At 51.3% G+C, this 23274-nt stretch overlaps 1 protein-coding gene across 1 annotated transcript in view; it reads right to left on the bottom strand.

Annotated features, from left to right (window-relative positions):
• Positions 1 to 2044: 2044 nt before the first annotated feature.
• The window catches only part of TULP4 (TUB like protein 4), a 142276-nt gene continuing 121046 nt past the window's right edge, over positions 2045 to 23274 (bottom strand). Inside the window, exons 7-14 of the mRNA XM_068985081.1 lie at positions 20966 to 21190; positions 19744 to 19978; positions 17014 to 17158; positions 13844 to 13988; positions 11880 to 11973; positions 10632 to 10775; positions 5762 to 8265; positions 2045 to 4131 (exon numbers count right to left, since the gene is read on the bottom strand). Of these exons, the coding sequence (XP_068841182.1) occupies positions 4015 to 4131; positions 5762 to 8265; positions 10632 to 10775; positions 11880 to 11973; positions 13844 to 13988; positions 17014 to 17158; positions 19744 to 19978; positions 20966 to 21190 (3609 nt within the window). The 3' untranslated portion in view covers positions 2045 to 4014. The remainder of the gene's footprint in view (positions 4132 to 5761; positions 8266 to 10631; positions 10776 to 11879; positions 11974 to 13843; positions 13989 to 17013; positions 17159 to 19743; positions 19979 to 20965; positions 21191 to 23274) is intronic.

The raw sequence follows: 23274 nt of genomic DNA, 5'->3' as shown, positions 1-23274 counted from the left end.
CGCATGAATGGTGAGGAGTTTTGAGTTGTGTGCTGTGACAAAAATCCCAGCAACTCGCACTACATCTGGACACATCTTGTCTCAACCAAGTCTGCTCACAACCACTGACTTGGCCGAGCAATACATGGCCCACGGGGGACACAATGGGTTCCTTCTTGAGAAATCTGCACACGAAGATCGTGCAACACTGCAGAGCACACTCGGTAACTCAAGCAGACGAGGCATACACTCCTTTGTCTTTTTCCTACCCACCCTTTAGGGCAAATGGTGACTTGTTTTAGGGCCATTCTCAGGGGTGCCCACCAAGCAGGGCACACGCGTGTGTGGCTCCTCTGTCTTACCTGGAATTGCTGCGCTTAGTCTCCCTCAGTCATGTGACCCCACAGACTGTAGCCCGCCAGGCTCCTCTGTCCGAGGAATTCTCCAGGCCAGAATACTGGGGTGGGTTGCCATGCCCTCCTCCAGGGGATCTTCCCAACCCAGGGGTCAAACCCAGGTCTTCCACATTGCAGGCGGATTCTTTACCATCTGAGCCACCAGGGAAGCCCGTGAATACTGGAGTGGGTAGCCTATCCCTTCTCCTGGGGAATCTTCCCGACCCAGGAATCAAACCCAGGTCTCCTGCATCGCAGGCAGATTCTTTAACAACTGAGCTACCAGGGAAGCCTTCCCGGAATTGGTGCTTTTGCATAATTTTATGAGAACAAACATGATTCCAAACTCATTTGCTTTTAGAGGTAAAGCTTCCAAAGGTATTATTTTAAATGCACTGGTTTACATTCAGTAGGTGGCTCATGAAAACAGGCCAAAATAAAATAAAATAAAATAAAATCTACAAAAGGCCATGTTTTGAAATCTACCTTCCAAGTCTGTAAAGTGAAATGAGGACACGTACATTTCAGGCCCTCACGCAGGCATTGAGAAGACTGTTCAGACCATCCTTTCCTCTTACAGATGGATAAACAAGAGGGCCAAGGTCACCCACCAACTCAGTGGCAGAGCTGGCTTGATCTGAGGGTCAGTCTCCTGGCTTTCATCTATGATCACACGTTCAAGTGTCCTCTTGGGGCACACGATAAGGAAGCAACAGCCAAGGGTGAAAACACTGCAAACCCTTTGACTTCTCCTGTCATGAGAGCTTTGACATTTTCCTGCTTTCTTGGTGTGAGTTCTTCTTAGGATACACATACATTCAATGGGTATACTATACTCAAAGCTGTGCCTCTGGTTTCATGAGGTTAAACCAAGTTTAAGACTGGTTTTCCTGTTTGTTAATATACCGCTCCCCTCAGAGAGGTGTGGATCCTGTTCTGCAGTTGACTATTCACTGGTCTAATGTTTTTAACTTTAGCGATTCAGTGAGGTATCTTAATATTCATAAGTTGCTATTAATAAACACTAAGTATGAAGACTTCCACTGCTTAAAGTACTGACTTTGATAGAGATTGACCAAATGAAAGCAGTTTTCAAAGTAAGTGAAATCATCACCATTAACTGCAAAGACACCGCATCACAATGGCTACAGCCACCTGTTTCTGATCGGTGAGTGGTTCTCCTTCAGGCTGGGGTGGCGGCTGCTCATCAGAGGCAAATTCCTGCCAAGCATCCAGGGTGGAGGCCTTCATCCCCATGTAGGAGAAAGGGCTTCTGGGGACTGAGCTAAGCATTCAGCAGGTTTAGTTCATTATCTGTTACAAATACTCACTTTCTCTTCACACGTATTTGTCATTTTCATTCCAAGGATTTCTCTTCATTTCACCTCTTATTTTCATTGAAAATAAAATTTTCAACAGAAGGGGAAATAGTATTTTAGGACCTGTTATCTTGAAGAAATCTCCTTTGTATATAACTGATAACACAAAATGAAAAAAAATTACTTTTAAAGGATGAGTAGGAGCTTTTCCCAATTAGAAAAAGTACAAACTGTCCAGCAAAAAAAAAACCTTCTACCATATCCTTTTTATTTCTTGCAGCAAAACATACTGCCACCAAATAAGTCGTTACAAACATACTATTTTTCTAAATAAATAATAAAATGGCGTAACTCACCAGAACATAGTAACAGAATAATTTCTACGAACACTATCAAAGCAAGTTAAATAATTAACTCTTGGACAATAAAACAAGGGAACTGGCTTTAAATTATTTAGAAATAGGCTCTAACCATTATTGCACAACTGATAATAAGCACTGAAACATCATATTAAGCTACACAAACTCATATAAAAGGATTATGTAATTCTGAGTACACAGCTAAATTCTTTCTGGAAAAATTTACCCACCAAAGAATCAGGCTCAATATTTCAAAATATGGGAACCTCTGTTAATAGCGGGGAGACGGCCTTCACCATATTTAAAACCTCACCTGTGTTTCTTCGGGGTCTGGAGAAAATGCTAAGGGGATGTCATCTTTCAGTGGGCCTGTTTCCTTCCCAATTTTTAAACTAAAACAGAAGACTAAAAACCAATTTTTTTATTTTGAAAATGTTTTTGCAGTATCTTCCACTTGTTTCTTTTTAAACAAAATCCACGTTTAGGGCCCTAAACCAGCAGACAGTTCCTGTGTTCCTGCCCTACTCTCACATATACGAGTAACCAAAAACATGAACTGGGTCGTGTTATGAGCAGGGCTGAATATGGCCCAGCAAGTCCCCTAGGAGAGGGAGATGGGGAAAGATAATCTCTGGATTTTTGCTGTTGCAATTGTTGCAACAATTTTGTTGTTGCAAGCAACAGTCAAGGAACTTCGGTAGGTTCTGTAACTTTAACCATGTTCTCCCAGTGGTTTATCATCTCAGTAAACAGTCTGTACAGTTAATAAACAATTTTTTTTCCCCCTAGAGAAGTTGGTGGGGCTCTTGTCAAAGAACTGATTATAACTGTATCTTTTCACACCCTGGCAAGTGCCTAACGTCTTTTCTTTTTTGTTACATTTCTAATCTGTTGGAAAACGTCTCTAGCCAACTGAATTTTAATACAGCCCCAAAGAGGAAAGGAGTACTTTCAAATCAGTGCTGTCAGCATTTTTAGGAAGAAAAAGTACAAAACAGTGTTATCTAACGGGAAAAATACTGTGTCGGCTGGGGTTCCCAGATCCCACGGTGCGAGCGGGAGAGGGAGGGAAGCCCCACTTCTTGGCCTCTAGTGACACATCCCTGCAGCCCAGGAAACCGTGGCCCCCACCACGTGGGGAGCTTGATCAGCCGGAAGGATCGCTGAGCCAACGGAATTCTGACACATTGGGGAGCTAATGGAGGTGTCAATGTAAACGTGCTGATGAGCGTGGCCCTTGGACCTCGCACACACCCGCAGGAGTCCCTTCCTCCTGTCATCCTTCCCTGTCAGCTCACGAGCACATCCTTTTATACCTGGCAACAGCACCCCCGGGAAAAAAGCCTCCTTTTCTTAGTCAAACACAGTGCATTTGCCAAAATACCCTTCATTAATCAAGTCACCTCAGGGGGTGGGGAATAACATAATGTGTGAATTAAACGGTGCCCCACCAAGAGAACGTGTACCTTCAGGATTCTTCGGTTGAGTTTTTCTTTAAAGGTTGTTTTTTTTTTTTTACGCTAGTGGTGATGTTGGAGGAATAATAAAAGCTGGACGTTGTAGAGGAGGAAAACAACACGAGCTCCTAGTCTCGGAGAAGCAGCCAGGCAGGAGGCCGGCTGACCTTCCCTTGGAAGGGCCCCCCGGCCTGTGGTCGACAGAAACAAACCCAGGAGGACATCCATTCCCACAGCAGCCTTGCTTCCCAAGCACCACCAGCTGCCTCGCACCCTTTGGTTCCAAATGCCATTCTCCTGTATCTTACTTTTGTTTAAAAAGAAGGAAAAAAAAAAAAAAAAAGACAATAAAGGATAGTAAAAACCCAAACGACGACGAAAGGTCAGTGCCCTCTCCTGGGCCTGAGAGATGTTTCCAGTTCTGCCCTCATCTTCTGGGCCCCGGACCCCGGGGCCGTGGGGCTCTGTCAGGTCAGGCCTCTCTCTCCTGCCCATACCAGGCCCCTCACTTGAGGCGCTGAGTCACGTTGGCCAGGGCGACCGCGAAGGCCTGCACGGCAGAGAAGGGGTACTGGAAATCCAGGATGTAGGCGCTGCCGTCGATCCTCCCGAACTGCATCACCTGGGGTGGGGTGGGGTGGAGAGGCAGACACATTAAAGGAGATCCTCAGGGCCACTCCCGACAGAGGCAGACAGCACGTCTGTGAGAGATTTGCGACTCTGATAAGCTCCTCAACCTAACTGTGAGTTAGTGGGAAATAAACACACGGAGGACCATGTTGAACTGTGCGATGGGGAGGCCACAAGAAAGATTCGGAGCATGGGGAGCTCCGTGGGTCAGAGGAAGGGGTTTCTCCACCAAGGAAACAAAAAGGAGAAAGGAGCAGCAGAGAAAGGAATCTCCAAGCTGAAAGAGGCTTAAGAGAACCACTGCTTGTGACTGTCAGACGTCCCTGCTCAGAGAGGGACCAGGAGAGCATGCCCGGTCCCCTCGTGGGCCTGTGTTCTGGTCACCCCAGGGCTTACTGAGACCACATTGCTGATCTTGTTACATGACATGACATTTATTTGTTCATTGTCTCTTTCCCATTTTTGTAAACTCCATGAGGACAGGGAGCTTTCCTTTGCTTTCCTCAGTGCTCTAATTTCAGCACTCAAAAGAGAGGTCGGCAAACTCTCTGGGAGGGGCAGATAATAAACATTTCAGACTTCCCAGGTCATGTGGACTTTGCCACAACTACTGAACTGCTGTTGTAGGGTAAGAGCAGGGTAGACAGTACTGAAGTGGACAGATGTGGCTGTGTCTCAATAGAACTTTACAGAAAGAGGCTGCAGGCTGGGTGGGCCTGTGGGCCCTAATTTGCCAACTCCTGGGCCCAGAAGATTGCCAGGCATATAGCAGGTACTCTATCAACATTTGTTGAGCGAATTAACAATGTTGAGATTTAAATGAGCAGTGAAAAGAGTTCCCAGAATAGTAGGGAAGGATAGTCCAGAATGCCAGCCATGCAGTGGGACCACAAGAACTCCAGGCTGGAACAGGAAGAACTGAGAAACTACGAAAAAGGCTCAAGTGTACCAAGAGGGGATGCTTGTTCTGCTGGAGAGTCAGGGAAGGACTTAATGACAGAAACACAGAGAAATAAGCAAACAGAAGCTGGGTAATCGTTACATCTAGCGCAATGAGCCTACACAGTGAAGGAAACATAGTGGCTCAGACATGAGTCATATTTAGAGGCACAATCAGGGACCCACGACAACTGATTTACCTGGGAAAAGGGGAAGGGAAAGTTCACCTATGCTGGGGGGAGACCACGGTGAAGAAAATGAACCCTCAAGTTGCTTAGAGAGAAATAAGTACATGATGCTCCAAACTGAAAAATCAAGAGACAGAAGAAGTGTGTTCTTTGCCAATCCATCGACAGACAACAGGAGAAGCACACAGAACTGGAAGACTAAGCCTCTGGGAGGGTAGGGTCTGGGAGCGGGCAAGTGCCTGCTACTTTCCTCGTGGGTCTTGTAGGAACCATTGGACTTTAAAAAATCAGGACATGGATTACTTTGGTGAGAAATAAGATAGAGACGGGCACACTGAAAATGAGAGGTCCGAGCGGCCCCACCCTAAGAGACATCAGCTGCTTCCCACAGTTCCCATCGGCCTTCTAAACGATTCTCCTCGAAGACCAAAGCCCAGAGATCTGTTGCGACCAGAAGGTCGCGTTCTGGCTGCACCCCGGGACACGGCTTCTTACCTGCCGCCCCTCCAGCTCGATCTGGAAGTTCTTTGCCGACTCCTGGGTCACCCGCCCCCCAAAGTCCAGCTGGTACACCTGGGTGGCCTCATTCCAGAGCGGCTGCTTGTTGGCCATGACATACACGAAGCCCTGGCTGCCCAGCCGGCCGTCCTCCTTCTCGCTGGCCTTCCTGCACTTGAACTCCTCCAGCTCGCTGGCCGCCCGCAGGCTCCTCTTGCTCTTCCAGCCCTTCTTGCTGCCCTGGCTCTGGTTCATCAGCTCATCTCCGCTGATGAAGAGCTCTGGCTCGCTCTCTGAGCTGTCCTGGAACTCATTTGTCTTATTCAGCTTCTTCGACTTCAGCTGGTCCTTCTGACTCTTCACTTTCTTCTTCTCCCTCCCCAAGCGGGGGCTGGAGATGAGGGAATTAAAGTCGCTCAGCGTCCGAGCCTCCTTCTTCACCTTGCCCTCGGTGATGGCCTGAACACTGCCCTCCTCTGCCCGGCTGTCCAGCCGCTTTCGGTTCTTCTTCCCGAATTTCTCTGTCCGCTGGGGGATCGGGCTCTCCGTCAGGGAGAGGACTTCCTGAAAGTTGTCTGCGGTCTCCACCATCACCTCTGTCCCCAGGTGGCTTTGGAGGTCGGTGGGCGGGGGGGACACCAGGGGCTTCTCCACCACCAAGTGTGTCTTGGGAGGGAGAGTGCCCTGGGGGTTCTGCACGGGCGGGCAGGCGCTATAGGAGTTCCAAGGGTGCAAGGCGATAGGGGGCAGCTGTAAACTGGAGCAGGCACTGCTTCCCGGGTACATGGGGGGAAGGGTGCAGTAGGCCAGGCTGGGTGGGTAGGCGGGCTGCAGAACCACAGTGGACTCCTGCTGGGCAAACTGCGCTGGGGCCAGGGCATCTTTCGGGGAGCAGGGAGCCTGTACCCCCGGCAGTGGGGAGGTGCTGTAGCCGGCCGGGTAGGGCACCCCCATCCCATAGCTGGGCTGGAAAGTGGCAGCAGGGCTGGTGGGAGCCTTGGGGGAGACGAAGGGCACTCGGGACACGTCCAGGTGCTGGCTTGGACCCACCATCAGAGGGGGCAGTTTCAGGGGGTTGGGCACCGTGCTCTGGGCTGTCCTTTCCTGAGGGACCCACACGTCCTCCCCCAGCACGGGGTCCCACTGGTAGGGGGGTGGCCGCTTAACGGCCACAGCGGCCTCGCCCAGCGCCGGGTGCCTCGGCGGCTTGTCGGCCGGACAGTGCTGGGCCAGCGCCTCGTCCTCCGTGAAGGCCGAGTTCACGTAGTCGGCACGCTCGCGGGCGCCTTCAGCCGCGCCCAGGAGACTGTAGGACGACTGGGAAGTCAGGGGAGAGGTGCTGGCCGCGTGCGCCAGGCTGGCGCCTGGCTGCGCCCCCGGGTCGGGCCGGCCCGCTGCGCCCCCTGCGCCGCTGCACTGGCTGCAGGTGTAGAGTGTGGGCGGTGGCCGCGCGGGGAAGGGCGCTGCGCCCTTGGGCTTGGGCGGGTGCAGTGGCGGCCGCGGGGGCTCCGCCAGCTGCGCCGCCCTGAGTGCTGCCTCGCGGTTGTTCCTGCGCAGCGTGGCGTGGATGAGGCCGCCGTCTGGCCTCTGCCCCACGCCCCGGCTGGGGCCCAGCGGGCCGGCGAGGTCGGGGTAGGGTGGCGGGTCCCCCGGGGGGATGGAGTAGCGCGGGACTGTCAGGCGGTTCAGGGTGGCGCTGGTACAGGGCTGCGGGACCTTCTTCTCGGTAGCCGTGAGCCTCAGCGTGGCCGAGCTGCCCGGGCCGGGCAGCGTGTAGGTGTTCTGCGAGCAGAGCATCCGCGTCCGGGGCCGGCACACCTCCTCCACGTTGCCGCTGCTGTCGAAAGTGGTGATCCGCTCGTAGCCCAGGGGTGGCTGGTAGTGTGCCGCTGTGGGATATGGAGAGAAGTCGCCCTTCTTCAAGCACGTGTCCACCGGGGGCTGTGGGGGCGGCAGCGGGGGCGGCGGTGCAGCCGTGGTAGGGGCAGCAGGGATGGTTCCGGGGTAGGGGGGCGGGGGGTTCATCTTGGCCACCTGGACCTCCTGGGGGGCACTGAACACCACCGCATCCCCCTCCGTGGCCAACTGGGGCACCGGCCGCAGGGCCTTGGCTGGCTTCTGCAAATGCTCGTGGTCTCGGTCGCTGTGGTCCAGCATGGACAGCTGGATGGCCCCTTGGGCCAGCGGCGGCAGGGAGAGCTGAGGCGGGTTGGGGAGGCCGCGGCCCACCTCCACGCCTCCGAAGATCACCTGGCCGGGGCTGGAGTAGCGGCTGGACATGGGGTACTGGGCGGCACTGTCACTCGCGTGCTCGGCACCGCCCACGGCTGTGGTCTGATTGGTCAGGACGTCCAGCTGCACGTTCTGGTTGGCCAGCAGGGACTGCACCAGCCCGATGCTCTGCGTGGGGGACATGGCTTGAGCCGAGCTGTGGATGGGGGCGATGGGGATGTTCACGGTACAGGGCGGGTTGTTTTCGGGTACACCAGATGCTCCTGTCACTGGAAGGCAATTAGGGAGATGAGCTGCTTAGAAAACAGTGTCATGAAACTGGGTCAGCACAACTCATCCAGTCCTCCTGCATACCAAATGCAATGGCTACAGAGGAACGTGTGTTTGCTTAGGGAAAGCCAGACAGTTCACACAAGTTATGCAAAACTTCTCTAATGTTTCTAGAAGATCACACAGGATGAACCTGATGGGTTCCTCAGGGCAGCCTACAGTTATCCATAAGCTTAGGGCATTGCCAGAGCTTTTCAATAAATACCATGTACCTGAATGGCACTGGGGCAAATAACTGTTTCAAGATGCTGATTACTCATGATACTGATAAAAGGGGCCACTGTTTTGTGCAGGAAGCAGGCAGTGGTACAGTATCAAAGTCCACTGAAGACTCAATGCCTAGGCTTTGGGGTAGATTTCTCCAGAGTTATGGGCTGGTCAGTGTAGGACGTGTCCTGCAGCACATGTGTGTCTGAGATTTGTATATAAATTAAGCTTCTATAAATAGAACCATGTGAAATGCAGCAGAAAAGACCACTGAAAAGACTCTTCCAGCAAATCTGCATATGAGGTGAAGGGTCATTTCCTAATTTATCTGCTTTTTAGCATTTCAAATTGTATGTAAGGTGAGCCACACTCAATAAACCCTGTAGATGTGTCTCATTTGTACAGTATGCGTTTGCACAATGTGTGCAGAACACATTTGAGTGCTCAGGGCCACTGTCTGAATGACCCTGTCTACAGTGTTCACTGAATGTGCCAAGCTGACTCCCACAGGCCTGTGAGTGCTGCTAGTGTGTGAGCAGGAAACAGAGTTTAACAGGCTAATCGCAGAGGCTGGCTGACCTTTCACCAGGACTAGCATGAAGCCAGCTGGTTCATGAAAAGCCAAGCCTGCCCTCAGCTCCTGTAACAGACTCTCCCCGCCCCTGGGTGCTCTAGTGAGACAGCATGACCTCCTGGCTGCCCGAACCCGGGCCCCATCTCAAATCTACTCTTTCTGTTCCACTTCCTCTTCCAGATGCTCTCCCCTCTGCACGGAGCTCTGCGGGCAGGCATCTTCCCCACTGAAGGAGGGTCTCTGTCATGTTCTGAGCACTGAGTGTAAGCCCCTCATCCACAGGGAACAGCAGACGATTAAGACCACAGCTGAGCGTCAGACAGAGCTCTACCCATCACCTTCCAGGAGAACGGAGGCTAACATGGGGAAAGTGTAAAAGACACTCCTATATCCGAGGCTATGAACAGCAAGGCATGGGCTATATGCTCAAATGTGTGCAGCCTTGCCAAATGGCAGGCTCCTGCAGTTCCAAGACCGTGCCCATCAGGACTGCGTGAGTTGATAACATCTGCTTCACCACTCAGAGAGAGAAGCTGTCAGAGAACCAGAGGTGGCTACCATGAGCAAGCACCACTGCTTTACAGGTAAAAACCAAGGCTGAGAGAAGTCAAGCGAGTCCCCACGCTCAGGGCCTGAGGTGGGATCAGAGGCCCCCGCCCTGCACTCCATGGGGAGGAGCAGAGCCCCTCTGTTTGAGAATGACCAGGGACAGAAGTCAGTGAACTATGCAGGGTTCCTCTGGCTCAGAAACCAGAGATTTTTCAGAGCCTGTATTTACATAATTGCAGGCAGGCTTTTTTGAGAATAGTCACAGACAAGTAACTGGCAGACTAATTACAAATCATTTTAATCTAGTAATAATCAAAATAGGGTCCCCTGACCAGAAAGCACTTGAATTAATTTGAGATGCTGCAAATATCTCAAATTTGTAAACTACAATTTTAAAACCTTATACCAGATTTTAACTCAGATTAGGCTTCCATGCACAGAGTCCTGCACTGCACTTGAGAGAGAGAGAGGCTGAAATGCACAGGTTTTCCACCCTGGAGCCAGGGCAGGTTTGAGAAACCAGGCTTTGTGGGCACAGGGTCATCTCAGTGATGTCATTCTCTAAGCAGGGTCTGACAGGATGAGGGCTGGCCTAGGGCTGGTGAGACCGGGCTTCAGTTCTGATTTCTGAGTCCTAACTGGTCCTGATAACGTCTCTTTATCTGGGCATGGGACCAAGAGGAAAACCGTGAGGGTAACGAGGTGGTGAAGTGCTCTGTGAACATGAGGCATCACAGCCCTGCAATCGTCCTTGCTCTGGTGGCTTCTTCCTCCCCAACCCAGTGACAGGATGTGCCCTTTCTCCCACGACACCTCACACACCTTCCACCCTGACTGAGGAAGCTGTACCTTTTTCGAACTGTGTCCGCAGGCACAGCTGACATGCTGGAATCCTCAACCACTTACCACTCTGTCCCCCCACCATTAACAGAGAGTACGGGCTCGTGACACACTGGTCGACATGCGTGAACACACCTGGCAAGTCATCTTCATCTTCACTGAAAACATTCGGGTTGAAGACAGGTAAATTAACGTAGTCCATGGAAATCTTCCGAACTTCCGGGAGATAGATGGTCATCTGCCGCGGCTGGAGATGCAGGAGGCTGGTTTTGTAGATTACTGGTGGGGAGAAGGAGGGACACACTGTCAACAGAGATGCGGCAGAGGACAGCCAAGGCGCCAGCAGAACCCCTCATGGGAAGGGAGACGGGGCCACGGCGGCTCTGCCGTCAGAAGACAGATCTCATGTAGGCAGAGCCCAGGGCGCAAGGGGAGCCCTTCCAGGCACAAGACCGCCAACCCCTAACCCGGACACAGAGTGGACATGGGAACAATAAACACCTGGATGCAGCAAATTCTCAGTCTACATGACACATTGCCCAGCCACTCTGCCAGTAGTTTGTCTACAGAACCACATACATTTCACATGTTAAAGACAAATTCTGTTTTGGAATGAGCTGGGTATGATAAATTTATTTTGAAAAAAACCTCATTTGTAATCAGAAGGATAATTTAGTGAAAACAGTTATGATAACTGCAATGCCAAGCTCGGGGAATCAAATTCTGCTTTTATTCAGGACTGAATTCTTGTCTGACTTACTTTAAACATCAGGATAGAGACTTACAGGGAACTGCCACATGCTTTCTATAAAAGGGCCAAATAAATGTGAGCAGTTGGAGCTACTCACTAGAGTTGGGTACAGAGAGTGCCAGATGCTCTGGGTTCTTGCTCGGCTCTGTCCTCCCGATTCCATTTTCCCCAATGTCTCAAGCTTCCAACAGACATGACATTTAACTGATACTCGAAAATGAAGTCTATAAAGATTTACCACTAAGAACTGCACTAACAGTCAGCCAACTTGTTCGTATAGCCTCTAATGCTCTCTTCTTGACTTTGCTCAGAAATTTCTTTTGCTTCAAGAACCTGAGGACACTGGTACCAAAATCTGCCCACAGTAAAAGGCCGGAAATCAAAATGACCAGAAAACCTATCAGAGCTTTTGGCTATTTTTATCACCCAGGGCTTGTATTAAAAAAATGAAAGCACCGCTGGGGGGAAAAAAATTGAACAATAATTCTATTCTCCAGTAAATTATGGTGGCTTGAGTCAAACTTTGGAGGGAAATACAAGCTAGTCTTCCGGTGCTGTAAGAGCTCACTGTGCACCACTGGAGGCTGAAATCGGTTCCTGAGCCCGAGCTCCGGAGCGAGTGCAGCGCTTACCTGCACCGAGGTTGGCTGGCAGGAAAGCAGCCAAGCCCACAATCTTGAATTTGGTTCCCCAGATATTAGACGTGACCTGAGCGAGATAGTTGTGCTGCGGGAAAAAAGAAGAATCACAGTCTGTTTCCATATTTTCTATCAATCACTTAAGAAGTAAGAATGCTAACACTTTTTGCTTAAAAAGCTGCTAAGTGGTGGCTGCTGATGGAAATATTCACCCTGTGTCATTCCACCGTTTTCAAGACTAGATGGTGATGGGAGCACATCAGCCCTGTTTCCAAATGGTGGCTCACGGGCTGTGGTTCTTGGGTCGGGAGCAAGGGGTGGACGGATCCCAGTGTGTCCATGCATGGGGAGGTTTAAAGGTCACAAGAGTGACTTCGGCACACTTTTCTCCGCCTCTCCTTTTGCCCAGTCACTTGAACTACAAGGGTACCAAGCTCTGACTCCACTCTTAGCCTTGAATTCTTATTTCTCCTGGAAACATCAGTTGTACTGATAACCATGTGTCCCGAGACCACCCAATTATCTGTTTTCTCATTCGATTAAATTTCAAAAAATTTTAAAAGTTATCACTGTGCCCCAAACCACACATATACATAGGCTGTGTGTGTGTGTGTGTGTGCATGTGTGCACACACAGGTGCAAAAGCAATAAAGATGAATAAAACCCAGCTCAAGGAAAGGGAACCCTCCAACACTGCTGGTAGAAACGTTAAGCTGGTACAGCCACTGTGAGAAACAGTATGGAGGTTCCTCAAAAAACTAAAAACTGAAATACCATATGAAAAGATATGTGCACTTCTAATGTTCAGAGCAGTATTATTTAAAGCATCCAAGACATGGAGGCAACCTAACTACCCAATAACAGATAAATGGGTAAAGAAGCTGTGGTAAACACACACACACTAAAATATTCCTCAGCCATGGAAAGAGTGAAACATTAGCCATCTGCAATAACACGAATAGACCTGGAGGCTGTATGCTAAGTGAAGTATGTCAGACAAATACTGCATGATTTCACTTATACGTGGACTGCAAAACACAAAACAAATGAACAAACATAAACCAGAAACAGATTCATGGGGAACGAACAGGTGGTTCCCGGGGTCGGGGTGGAGGGTGATGAGTGAAACTGAGGGAGATTGAGAGCTACAACTCCAGTTACAAAACAAATACTTTCAGGGATGAAATGTACAGCATGGAGAATATAGTCAATAACATTGTAATAACTTTGTATGGTGACAGCCAGTAAGCAGACTTATCATAGTGACCATTTTAAAATGTATAAAAATACCAAATCACTATGTTGTACACGAGTAACTAACAACAGTGTTGCAGGTCAATTATAGTTAAAAACAAAAACCTGTATACACACATACCCTCAGCTTATAACCCTAGGAAGGAGATAAGGCTTGTAGTTATTCACACACGAGGGAGTCGCTGAGAAAGGATAAGGGAGCATAAACAGGATGCACTGGGCTTATTGTGGCTAAGCCAGGGAAGGCAGGCTTTGGACAGAGGTGGTTATACCTGGAAACCTGAAGACAGAAACCATGGGGAGCAGACAAGAAGGTGGGCCCACTGATCGGGAGATGCAGGCAGAAAGTGGAAGAGGCAGTCAACCACAAGGTAGTGGCCCCGGGGTGAAGGGGGCCAGGAGGGAGACAGGCCAGCCAGACGTGGGGCTGTGACCAGGGCTGGGCTCCTGGGACACTGGGAGTCACTGAGGGGTCAGGAGTGGTTGGGGGTCCTGCGGTGGACGTGAGGAGATGTCTCAAGCAGAGCTGCCTTCGAGAAGGCTCTCGTGGCAGCCACGGGGATCCTCGAGGTGGGAGGGAAGCTGAGAGGGACAAGGAGGTGACAAGGGCCCCGAGGGGCTGCCATCCCAGGCATAGAGACGGTCCCCAGGGCTCAGCCGCCCTCACGCACGTGCAAGGGGGAAGGGCAGCAGGGCTCTGATACCTGAGTGATGTCTTCAAAGGGGAACTCCCTCCGCGCCAGGCTGGGCGAGCCGATGGACGGCTTGCGCATGGGCAGGCGAGGAGAGCGGGAGAGCTCCTGAGCAGCGCGCGACAGCTTGGGGGACTTCCGGGCCTCAATGTTGATCCTGCAGAGACCAGGCCAGGGTCAGGCACCTACCCATAGGCCCCTGGGACCTCCTCACTCTTGAGCAGCCCCCGTGGACGTCACACTCTCAGGGGTGGGGCCCTTAATTTAATCAAGTCCATACCGCCTGCTTTTTTTGCCTTATGAACATGAGAAAAGAAGGACAGAATTTTATGTGGAATAATATATATTTAAAAATAAACTGCAGTTAGATCAAGTGATTCATTTGTAAGGAACTTTTACTTGAGGCTTCTCTGGTGGCTCAGATGGTAAAGAATCTGCCAGCAGTGCAGGAGACCTGGGTTCGATCCCTGGGTTGGGAAGATCCCCTGGAGAAGGGAATGGCCACCCCACTCCAGTATTCTTGCCTGGAGAATTCCAGGGACAGAGAAACCCTGCAGGCCTCAGTCCATGGGGTCGCAAAGAGTTGGACACAACTGAGCAACTAACCGGAGAAGGCAATGGCACCCCACTCCAGTACTCTTGCCTGGAAAATCCCATGGATGGAGAAGCCCCAAAGGGTGCAGTCCACGGGGTCACTGAGGGTCAGACACGACTGACCCTTTTACTTTCCCTTTTACTTTCATGCATTGGAGAATGAAATGGCAACCCACTCCAGTGTTCTTGCCTGGAGAATCCCAGGGACGGAGGAGCCTGGAAGGCTGCAGTCCACAGGGTTGCACAGAGTTGGACGTGACTGAAGTGACTTAGCAGCAGCAGCAGAGCAACTAATGCTTTCACTTGAGAATTAACTTTCACTTTCTACTAATACTGGGCCTCCCAGGTGGCTCAGCGGTAAAGCATCCACCTGCAGTGCAGGAGACCTGGGTTTAATTCATGAGTCAGGAAGATCCCCTGCAGAAGGCAATGGCAACCCACTCTAGTATTCTTGCCTGGGAAATCCCACAGATGGAGGAGCCTGGTGGGTTGCAGTCCAAGGGGTTGCAAAAGTATCAGACACGACTTAGCAGCTAACCAACAACAACAAATAGTGTGTTTAGAAATGCATTCTGTCAGGGGTTGACAAAATTAATCCTGGGGAAAATGGCGGGTGGGAAGAGTTATTTCTCACCTGAAGGCCACAGCAACTTCACAGGTCCTAATACATGATATTCAGATTTCAACAGACTGACCTAGCATTTCGCCACTATATTTAAACTAAACTAGCAGATCTCAAGTTTTCCTTCGGTTTCTGTGGTTATGACATGGGGGACATGTGTTTAACGCCAATCTGCCCCAGAGAGTACAGTATTATAAAGATGAATATGGCAAGCACGGAAAAGCACGGAGCCTCACATATATGGGCTTGAGGACTCAATAAGACATCTAGGACTGAGGAAGATGGAGCCGGTTAAAGCTCTTGTGTTGAGGACAACCAGCCTGGCTGCAGGGTGGGGGGATTCACTGGGAGATGGCAGGAAGGAGGGCCGGCTCTGGAGACTGCAACACCCAGGAACTTTAGAGGATATTTAGAGGTGAGGGTCTCAGTGATGATCAATGCACCCTTTAAGGAAATCGGTGTCCAGGTCAGGGAGCTCAGACGGGGAATGCTGGGTTTCTTATCTATAACAACATAGGCCCTTCTGTCTACTCTCAGCGTTTTGCCACTCCTTATGACAAACTTTAGGATTATTAATTTTTAGTTCACTACTTTCCCATTACAGAATTATAGGCATGTAATTGATATTTTCTTTAATACATTACATACACTGTAAAAACCTCTTCCTTACTCTTCTCAAAGTAGAAGATAAAACAAGATTGAGAAAGGAGTAAGGCAGGGCTGTCTGCTGTCACCCTGTTTGTTCAATCCAAACACTGAGCACATCTTGAGGATTGCTGGGCCGGATGAGTTGTAGGCTAGAATCAAGATAGGGGGGAGAAACATCAACAAACTCAGATATGCAGATGATACCACTCTGATGGTAGAAGGCAAAGAGGAACTAAAGAGCCTCCTGATGAGGGTGAAAGAGGAGAGTGAAAAGAGCCAACTTAAAAATAAATATTAAAAAAACTAAGATCATGGCATCTGACCCCATTACTTCATGGCAAATAGAAGGGGAAAGGTGGAAGTAGTGACCTATTTCCTCTTTGTGGGCATTAAGATCACTGCAGATGGTGACTGCAGCCATGAAATCAGAAGACATTTGCTTCTTGGCAGGAAAGCTATGACAAACCTAGACAGTGTGTTGAAAAGCTGAGATATTGCTCTGCCAACAAAGGTCCGTATAGTCAAGGCTATGGTCTTCCCAGTGGTCATGTACAGTTGTGAGAGCTGGACCGTAAAGAAGGCTGAGTGCCAAAGAATTGATGCCTTCAAACTGTGGTGTTGGAGACTTCTGAGAGTCCCTTGGATAGCAAGGAGATCAAACCAGCCAATCTTAAGGGAAATCAACCCTGAATACTCATTGAAAGGACTGATGCTGAAGCTGAAACTCCTGTATTTTGGTCATCTGATGCAAACAGCTGACTTAGTGGAAAAGTCCTTGATGCTGGGAAAGATTGAGGGCATAAGGAAAAGAAGGCATTAGAGGATGAGACAGCTGGATGGTATCACTGATGCAATGGACATGAACTTGGGCACAGTTTGGGAGCTGGTGAGGGACAGGGACGCCTGGCGTGCTGCAGTCCGTGGGGTCGCAAAGAGTCGGACACAACTGGGTGACTGAACAACAATTTGACGTTCTCTTTAACATGCTACATACACTGTAAAGCCTCTTCCTTACTCTTCTCAAAGTGGAAGATAAAACAAGCTCCCTGGCTGTGACCCCCATGGCACCTATCATTGGTGCTGACCCCTGGAAGTTCTGCGTGCTTAGCAGACCTCCTCCTGGACGCTTTTTTCTGTTGCAAATGAGAGGATGAGAGAAGCTAACACGGCTGCAGGCAGGACTTCCGGATGAAAGGTGGGCATACCCGCTGCCTGTGCCCCTCAGCTGTTGGTTTCAGTGGGACTCTGCTGCAGACACACCCCTGACACATCTCCAGAGACACACAGCAGGGAGCACACTCCTACACGTCCAGGTTACCTTGGGAGTTTGGGTGATTTGCTAGCTCGGGAGATTTTGGGAGACTTCTTGGCAGCCCAGTCATCACTCAGTTCAATGTCACTGGAGTCTGAGCAGTTGCAGCTGTCGATCATGGTGGAAATCAAGCTGTTTCCGTAGATTTCATCTGGTGAGACAGCAAGCAGCAACATTTAGGGGAGTGACGCCGATTAGCCCCCAGCAGTAGTCGTTACTGGAAACCAGAGGACAGACTCACTCCACAGGCTGTCATCCCCCCAGCATCAGTCTGGGTCCACGTGGGCTCTCAGCAGCCCTGGGACCCAGGCCACACAAGCGGCTTGCCGACTCAGGGCCCTCCCAGCCCCGTCACTGCCCCCGGACCTGGGAAGACCCCCCTGTGGGTTCCAGCCTGCTCTGAGCAATGGCTGGAAGAGGACTCCAGCAGCAGACACTGAGCGGTAGCTGTGGACTCCACTGATGGGCCTGTTTGGGAGCCAGCCGGCCACCAGGCCAGAGATGGAGGCCCCAGGCCAAAGGCGATGTGCAGGGAGTGGGCCGTCACTAAACCACAGAGCAGATGGAGTTCATGTTAGACTTTTCCCCCAAAATACCGTTCTCTTTTGCGGACTTCCTCATCCCTTGGGGCTCCAAGAACATTACCTTGCAAAGTAATAAAGAAGCCGAACGAAATTATTTCTAGAATATGAGAGATCTGATCGTTCAAAAGGGCTACTTGCATCTACAAGGATGAATCTGTTCATTCAAACCAGTCTCTAGGTTTCTGAGCCCATGGAGGTGACATCTACAGATAGGGGCCTCTCGGAGGCCACAGGAGGCAGAGCAGAACAGCCGGGCAGGGAGGCCGTTGACGCCCCATCTGTGTCACCACCACAGCCCTAAACTGCTGCCCAGACCAGGGAACACAACTCCTGCACCCAGCAAGCCCTAATGCTGGGCATCCGAGCCCCATCACCCGCCCTGAGTAGTGCTTTATCTATAATTAGATAATTACAAACTATTCCTGGATCAGAGGAAGCTTGGCTACGATTCAGAAACCTGTGAGCCCACAGGATGCTTCCATGTGTTCCTGAGCAATAAGCCAGTCCACTGACCTGAGCAAGTTCTGCAACACACCGTCCACTCAACACTGACCTACTTGTGCAGGCCAGGATTTCACCATCGCTATGGGACTCCTACTTGCTCTTTTTCTCACTAATGTCTTAGTTTGTTTGGGCTTCTATAATAATATACCACACACCGGGTGGCTTATAAACAACAGAAATTAAAATCTTGCCGTTTTAGAGGCTGGATGTCCCAGGTCAGGGGGCCAGCATGGCTGGGTTCCGGGCCTGCCCTCTTCGGGGCTGTGGACTGCGGGCTTCTCACTGTGCCCTCCTGTAGCAGGAGGGCCCAGTAATCTTACTGCAGCCCTTTTTACAAGGCACTGAGCTCGTGATATATAGGCCCTGCCCTCCTGCACTAATCACCTCCCCAAGGGCCCATCCCCTAATACTACTGCCATTTCAACCACCTGAAACCAAGCTGTCAAACCAAACTATCAGTGAGTTATTTTATTTTTCACAGTGAAAATGCTCAGAGCAAAGGTATCTATGGAGCGAAGCTTATGGCAAAAATACCTCACATGGGCTTAGACAACAGAAATTTACTTTCTCAGTCTGGAGGGCAGAAGTCCGGGATCAGGGTGGCAGCAGGATCAGGTTCTGGCGAGGGCGCTCTCCCTTCCTGCTGACAGTCCCGCCTCACCATGTCCTTACACAGCAAGCGTGTTTGGAGGAACCAGAGACCACTCTCCTCCTTCCAAGGCCACGGTCATACTGGATAAGGACCCTACCTTTACAGCCTCGTTCAGTCGTAATTGCCCCTAAAAGCCTTGTCTCCAAACACGGTCTGCAGCACCCTAGCCTGCTGCCCTGCTCAAATTCCTGTCCTTCTCCCATGCAAGATACACACACCCCGTCCCGGCAGCCCCCAAGTCTTCTGCCTCATTCCAGCATCAACACTCTCGTCTAAAGTCCAAGGTCCCATGTAAATCTAAGTCAGACATGGGGGAAATGCCGTGTACAATTCACACTGAGGCCAAACTCCTTTCCAGCTGTGGAGCAGTGGAAGCAGACAAGCTATGTGTGTCCAAAATACAGCTGTGGGGGCAGGCACAGGGGAGAGTGCTGTCCAAAGGGGGAAGGGAGGGAGGCTCCTGGGGGAACCGTGCAGGGAGCACCTGGGCACGCCCACGGAGACCAGTCTGGGGGAGCTCCCGGAAGGATGGGCTGGCCCGTCGTGCTAATCTCCATGGATGAGTGGACACTGCTCTCAGCAGTCAGCTAACGCTAATGGGGGATGAGCAAGGGGCAGCAGTAAGATTCTAGAGGGAGGCTGAGGAGTGGGCTGGAGGTTCAGAAGCTTTAACTCTCTCGTTGCCTCTGGGGGGTGGGCAGGCAGCACCCCACTACTGCCTCCCGATCACCTCCACAGCACATAAGGTCCTCAGTGAACACCTGATAAGTAACCTGCAGAGGCAGCTGCTGGCTGCCTCTCACCACAGCCCCAACCCCACAGAGCCCTACGGAACGCTTTCACAACCCCGGCAGAAGGAGCATTTACAGAAGCCTTAACTTTTCACAGAGAAATAGAGCGGCTTCAAGGACGCTCCTAGCCAGCAGAGGCTGGCTCATGTTTCATCCACAGGCCCCACCTGTGCACGGGCCGCCGCGCCCTGGGGGAGGGCCCCACCTGATCGGCCGTCGGTCCGTGGGTCCATGATGACGAACTCGGGCCGCAGCTTGCTGATGCGCCGGCCCTTGAGGATGGGCACCAGCCCGCCCAGGTGCTCCAGGTAGAGCGTGTAGCACGGGCCGCCCACCTCCGGGTCATCCTCCGTGCGCTTCATGGTGCAGTGCAGCCGCTCGCTGCTGGCCGACGGGTAGCTGACGAAGTCCCGCATGTTGTTGGGGTCTGGAATTGGGGGCTGGAGGCAGGACACGGAAGGAAGAGCGTGTGGGCCTCACTGGTGACTCTGCATTGGCTGTGGCTCAGGGACTCATGGCTCTGGGGGCCCATGGGACTCTCCCAGGAGCTTTCAGAGAGACCTCAGCCAGGACCCCACCTCGGACCCCACCTCCAGTGGAACTGGAACCTGTGGGTGGGCCTGGGCTTGGGCATGTTCTCAAAACTCCCCAGGTGACTCGAACGTGCAGCCAGGGTTGAGAATCGCTACTGCAGAACGAAGACTGTAAACCAACTCGGGGTGCGGGGGGAATCATAACAGGTTCTAAAATTCTGATGTTTTAGAGAAAAAGTAACCAATAAGCCAATGTGATACTTAGAAGCAAGACAGAAAACAAAAGAGAATATTGTACAGAAAAGAACCTAGGGAGCAGAGAGAGGCCCAGAGGGTAGGAGGAAAAGCTGCCCTTAAACAGCGACTGGCAGCACAGTGCACCCGCTCCGAGAACAGACGAGCTCCCGGGTTACCGCCAGGTTACAGCTGGCAGCCAGTGCTGTATGGGGCCGGCCTCCCGAGCACAGGGGTGAGGAGAACAGACCCTAGGACCCAACGGGGCTCGATCCTGACCACTCCCGTAACTGTGGATGAAGAGCTAGCTGACTTCCAGGAACACGTGCCCTGCTCTCGCACACGGGAATCATGGCAGCGGCTGCCACTGAGTCAAGACTGAACCGACAGACTGGTCATTGGGAGGGCCCTGGCAGTCAGGCTCGGAATGCTACCTTTGCCACGGGAGGCTTGGTTCCATCACCCAGGACCAACCCGCCTTGGACACGGCCGTGAGGGGCAGACCGCGTGGGGCGAGGACCACGGCGGACTACAGACGAGGCGTGGCTGGTGCTCTGCGTGCAGACGCTCGCCTACCTCCCTGAGCCCACCCTCCTCCCCGCAGTTCTTCGGGGGCAGGCGGGCAGGCTGAGGGAGGAGGCGGGGGAGGGGGGGCTTCACCTTGATGGTGGGGGTGAAGGCAGTGGAGAGGTAGGAGCAAAGGCGGGGGGGCAGGGCCAGCTTGCTGACATCCTTGTCCTCGCGCAGGGCGCTGGCGATGGCCTGCTGGCACAGCAGCTGCAGGCTGGACACCCGGTGCTCCACGCGCACCACGTACAGGGCTGGTCCCGACGCCATCAGCAGCCGTGAGTCCCGGTGTCCCCAGCAGATGGAGACAATGGGGCGCTGCCGGGGAGGGAAGGGAGGGCGAGTCAGCCTGGACTCTTGGGAAAGCAAACCGAGGTCACGCACCCCGTGTCGAGCAAAACAAAGTCATCTCACAGATCTGCAGCATGTTGGTTTTAAAAAGCACAATAGAGAACATTGAGTCCATATGATAAAGAGTCAGTACTGTTGGTGAATAGCAGTTAGGTCCCCAGGCCAGAGCCCAAAGCACCAGAACAGTGCTACGAAATTCTTTCACATGGATCATCTCATTAAATTTGGTGACAAAAAAACCTACCTGAACTTCATATAATGACATTTCTGCCAGGGGATGCACTTAGCCTGGGGTACAGCAAACCCTTTTCCTTACTGAGGCCCTGCCTACTTGGATCCTGAAGTAATCAGTAGCAGTCCAAGGCTTGGAGGGGTAGTGAGGGGGCAGACCAGATGGCCCATCACTTTGGTCCTGACAAAGACCATTTCAGATAGTCAGGTCAACACTGGATTCAAGCCACAAGCTTGTGACCTGGGGAATATTATATAACCCTGGAAGTCTTGTACTTTTCCATGAGTAAAATGGGGGCTGTGAGGATTAAAGGAGATGAAAGATAACAGTGCTTCTGGGACCCATCACAAGTGACAACCCACAGATTCTCAGCTATCCTCGAGCTGACGGGGCAGGAAAGGGCAGAGAGAGGAACACAGTTCCTGGCAGCTGCTCTAGGGGTCTGTGGACGTTACTTGCTTTGAAAAGGGAGGATGATAGCCAAATACGTGAGTCAGAAACTGGCTGCATCAGGGAAAATAAATCCAAGGCTCAGGGGTTCCATCAGTCGAGGAAGAAAGAAAGAGGTAGAGGGCTGTGATGGAGAAGCAGTGAGAGAATCTGCTCCTTCCAATCCAGGCAGATGGAGTCCTAATTTAATGGAGTCCTGAGGGGCTGCCAGGATTGGAAGCGGGGAACACCAGATCTTGCATACGAAAAAGATAGGAAGAGAACTTTCACGACACTTCAGTGACAATCGTCGAGATAAAAGGAACACATGAAGACACTAGCTTAAAATAGCCTCCTGGGTCAGCTAATTCTGGTTTCAAATTCAAAACAAAATGCAAGGCTGAAGATAATTCATCTTTCATTGCCATCACAGCAAGGCTGGGCAGCCGCTGTGTGGGACCATGGCCGCGGTTCCCTGGAGGAGGCCCAGGGGGCCTGTCGCTCAGTCTGGGGGCTTCAGACTACTTCCAAGATGGGCCTCCTTGTAAGAGGATCCCTCACAGAGGGTAGACCCAACAGAGAACACAGTTAACTGACAAGATGTGATCACAGATGATGACAAGGAAGACAACACAGAAAAAAATATACCCCCTAAACTTCCTGGCATCAGCAACTACCTCCCCATTAGTGCAGTTCAGACAAAAGTTCTTTTAGTAGCATAATCATGCTTAGTCATACTATAATATATAAGGGTATCAAATCCACACCCTGTACACCTTAAACTCACAGTGTTCATATCAAATAAATCTTAATAAAGCTGGAAATAAGTAAGAAAATTCACACACACCACAAAATCCTTTTATACCTCGTGTATACTTGCACAGGTGCTTACATGTCCTCCTCTCTACAAGGCTCGCTTCCTACTGGTGCTCGCCTTCTTGTGCTGGTCACTGGGGCCCCAGCCTACGAGCCCTCACTACAAGTGCTTGTTGTTTCAGAAAGCACAGGAGTCAAGGTGGCGGCACAGACGCAGGGTGGGGTGCCTCCAGCCAGCGGCCTCGCCCTCGGCGATTTCTGGTGCCCCATTTGTAGGTGGCACAGGCATTCCCCGGTCTTGCCCAACCCAGCCTCACACACGGGGCATGTCTTCTCCAGGCACGCCCCCCCACCCAGGATCAGCTGCAGCCGAACAGAACCGTGTCTGCCTAATATTCTCTTCCAGCAAACCTGGATACACACGACTCCCGCAGATGATGTTTTCGTTTGAACAGCTGTCGTCTGCTAGGGAAAAACTCAGATGCAAATCTGTAGGCTTCATCGCTTTCTCAAATTGCACAAAATGACTATTTTTAGAACCAATGCTAGAGGTGTGCAGTTGATAATATTCAGA

Source organism: Capricornis sumatraensis, chromosome 13 (assembly GCF_032405125.1).
Source record: "Capricornis sumatraensis isolate serow.1 chromosome 13, serow.2, whole genome shotgun sequence".
Lineage (NCBI taxonomy): Eukaryota > Metazoa > Chordata > Mammalia > Artiodactyla > Bovidae > Capricornis > Capricornis sumatraensis.
This window is presented reverse-complemented; position numbering and strand designations above follow the sequence as displayed.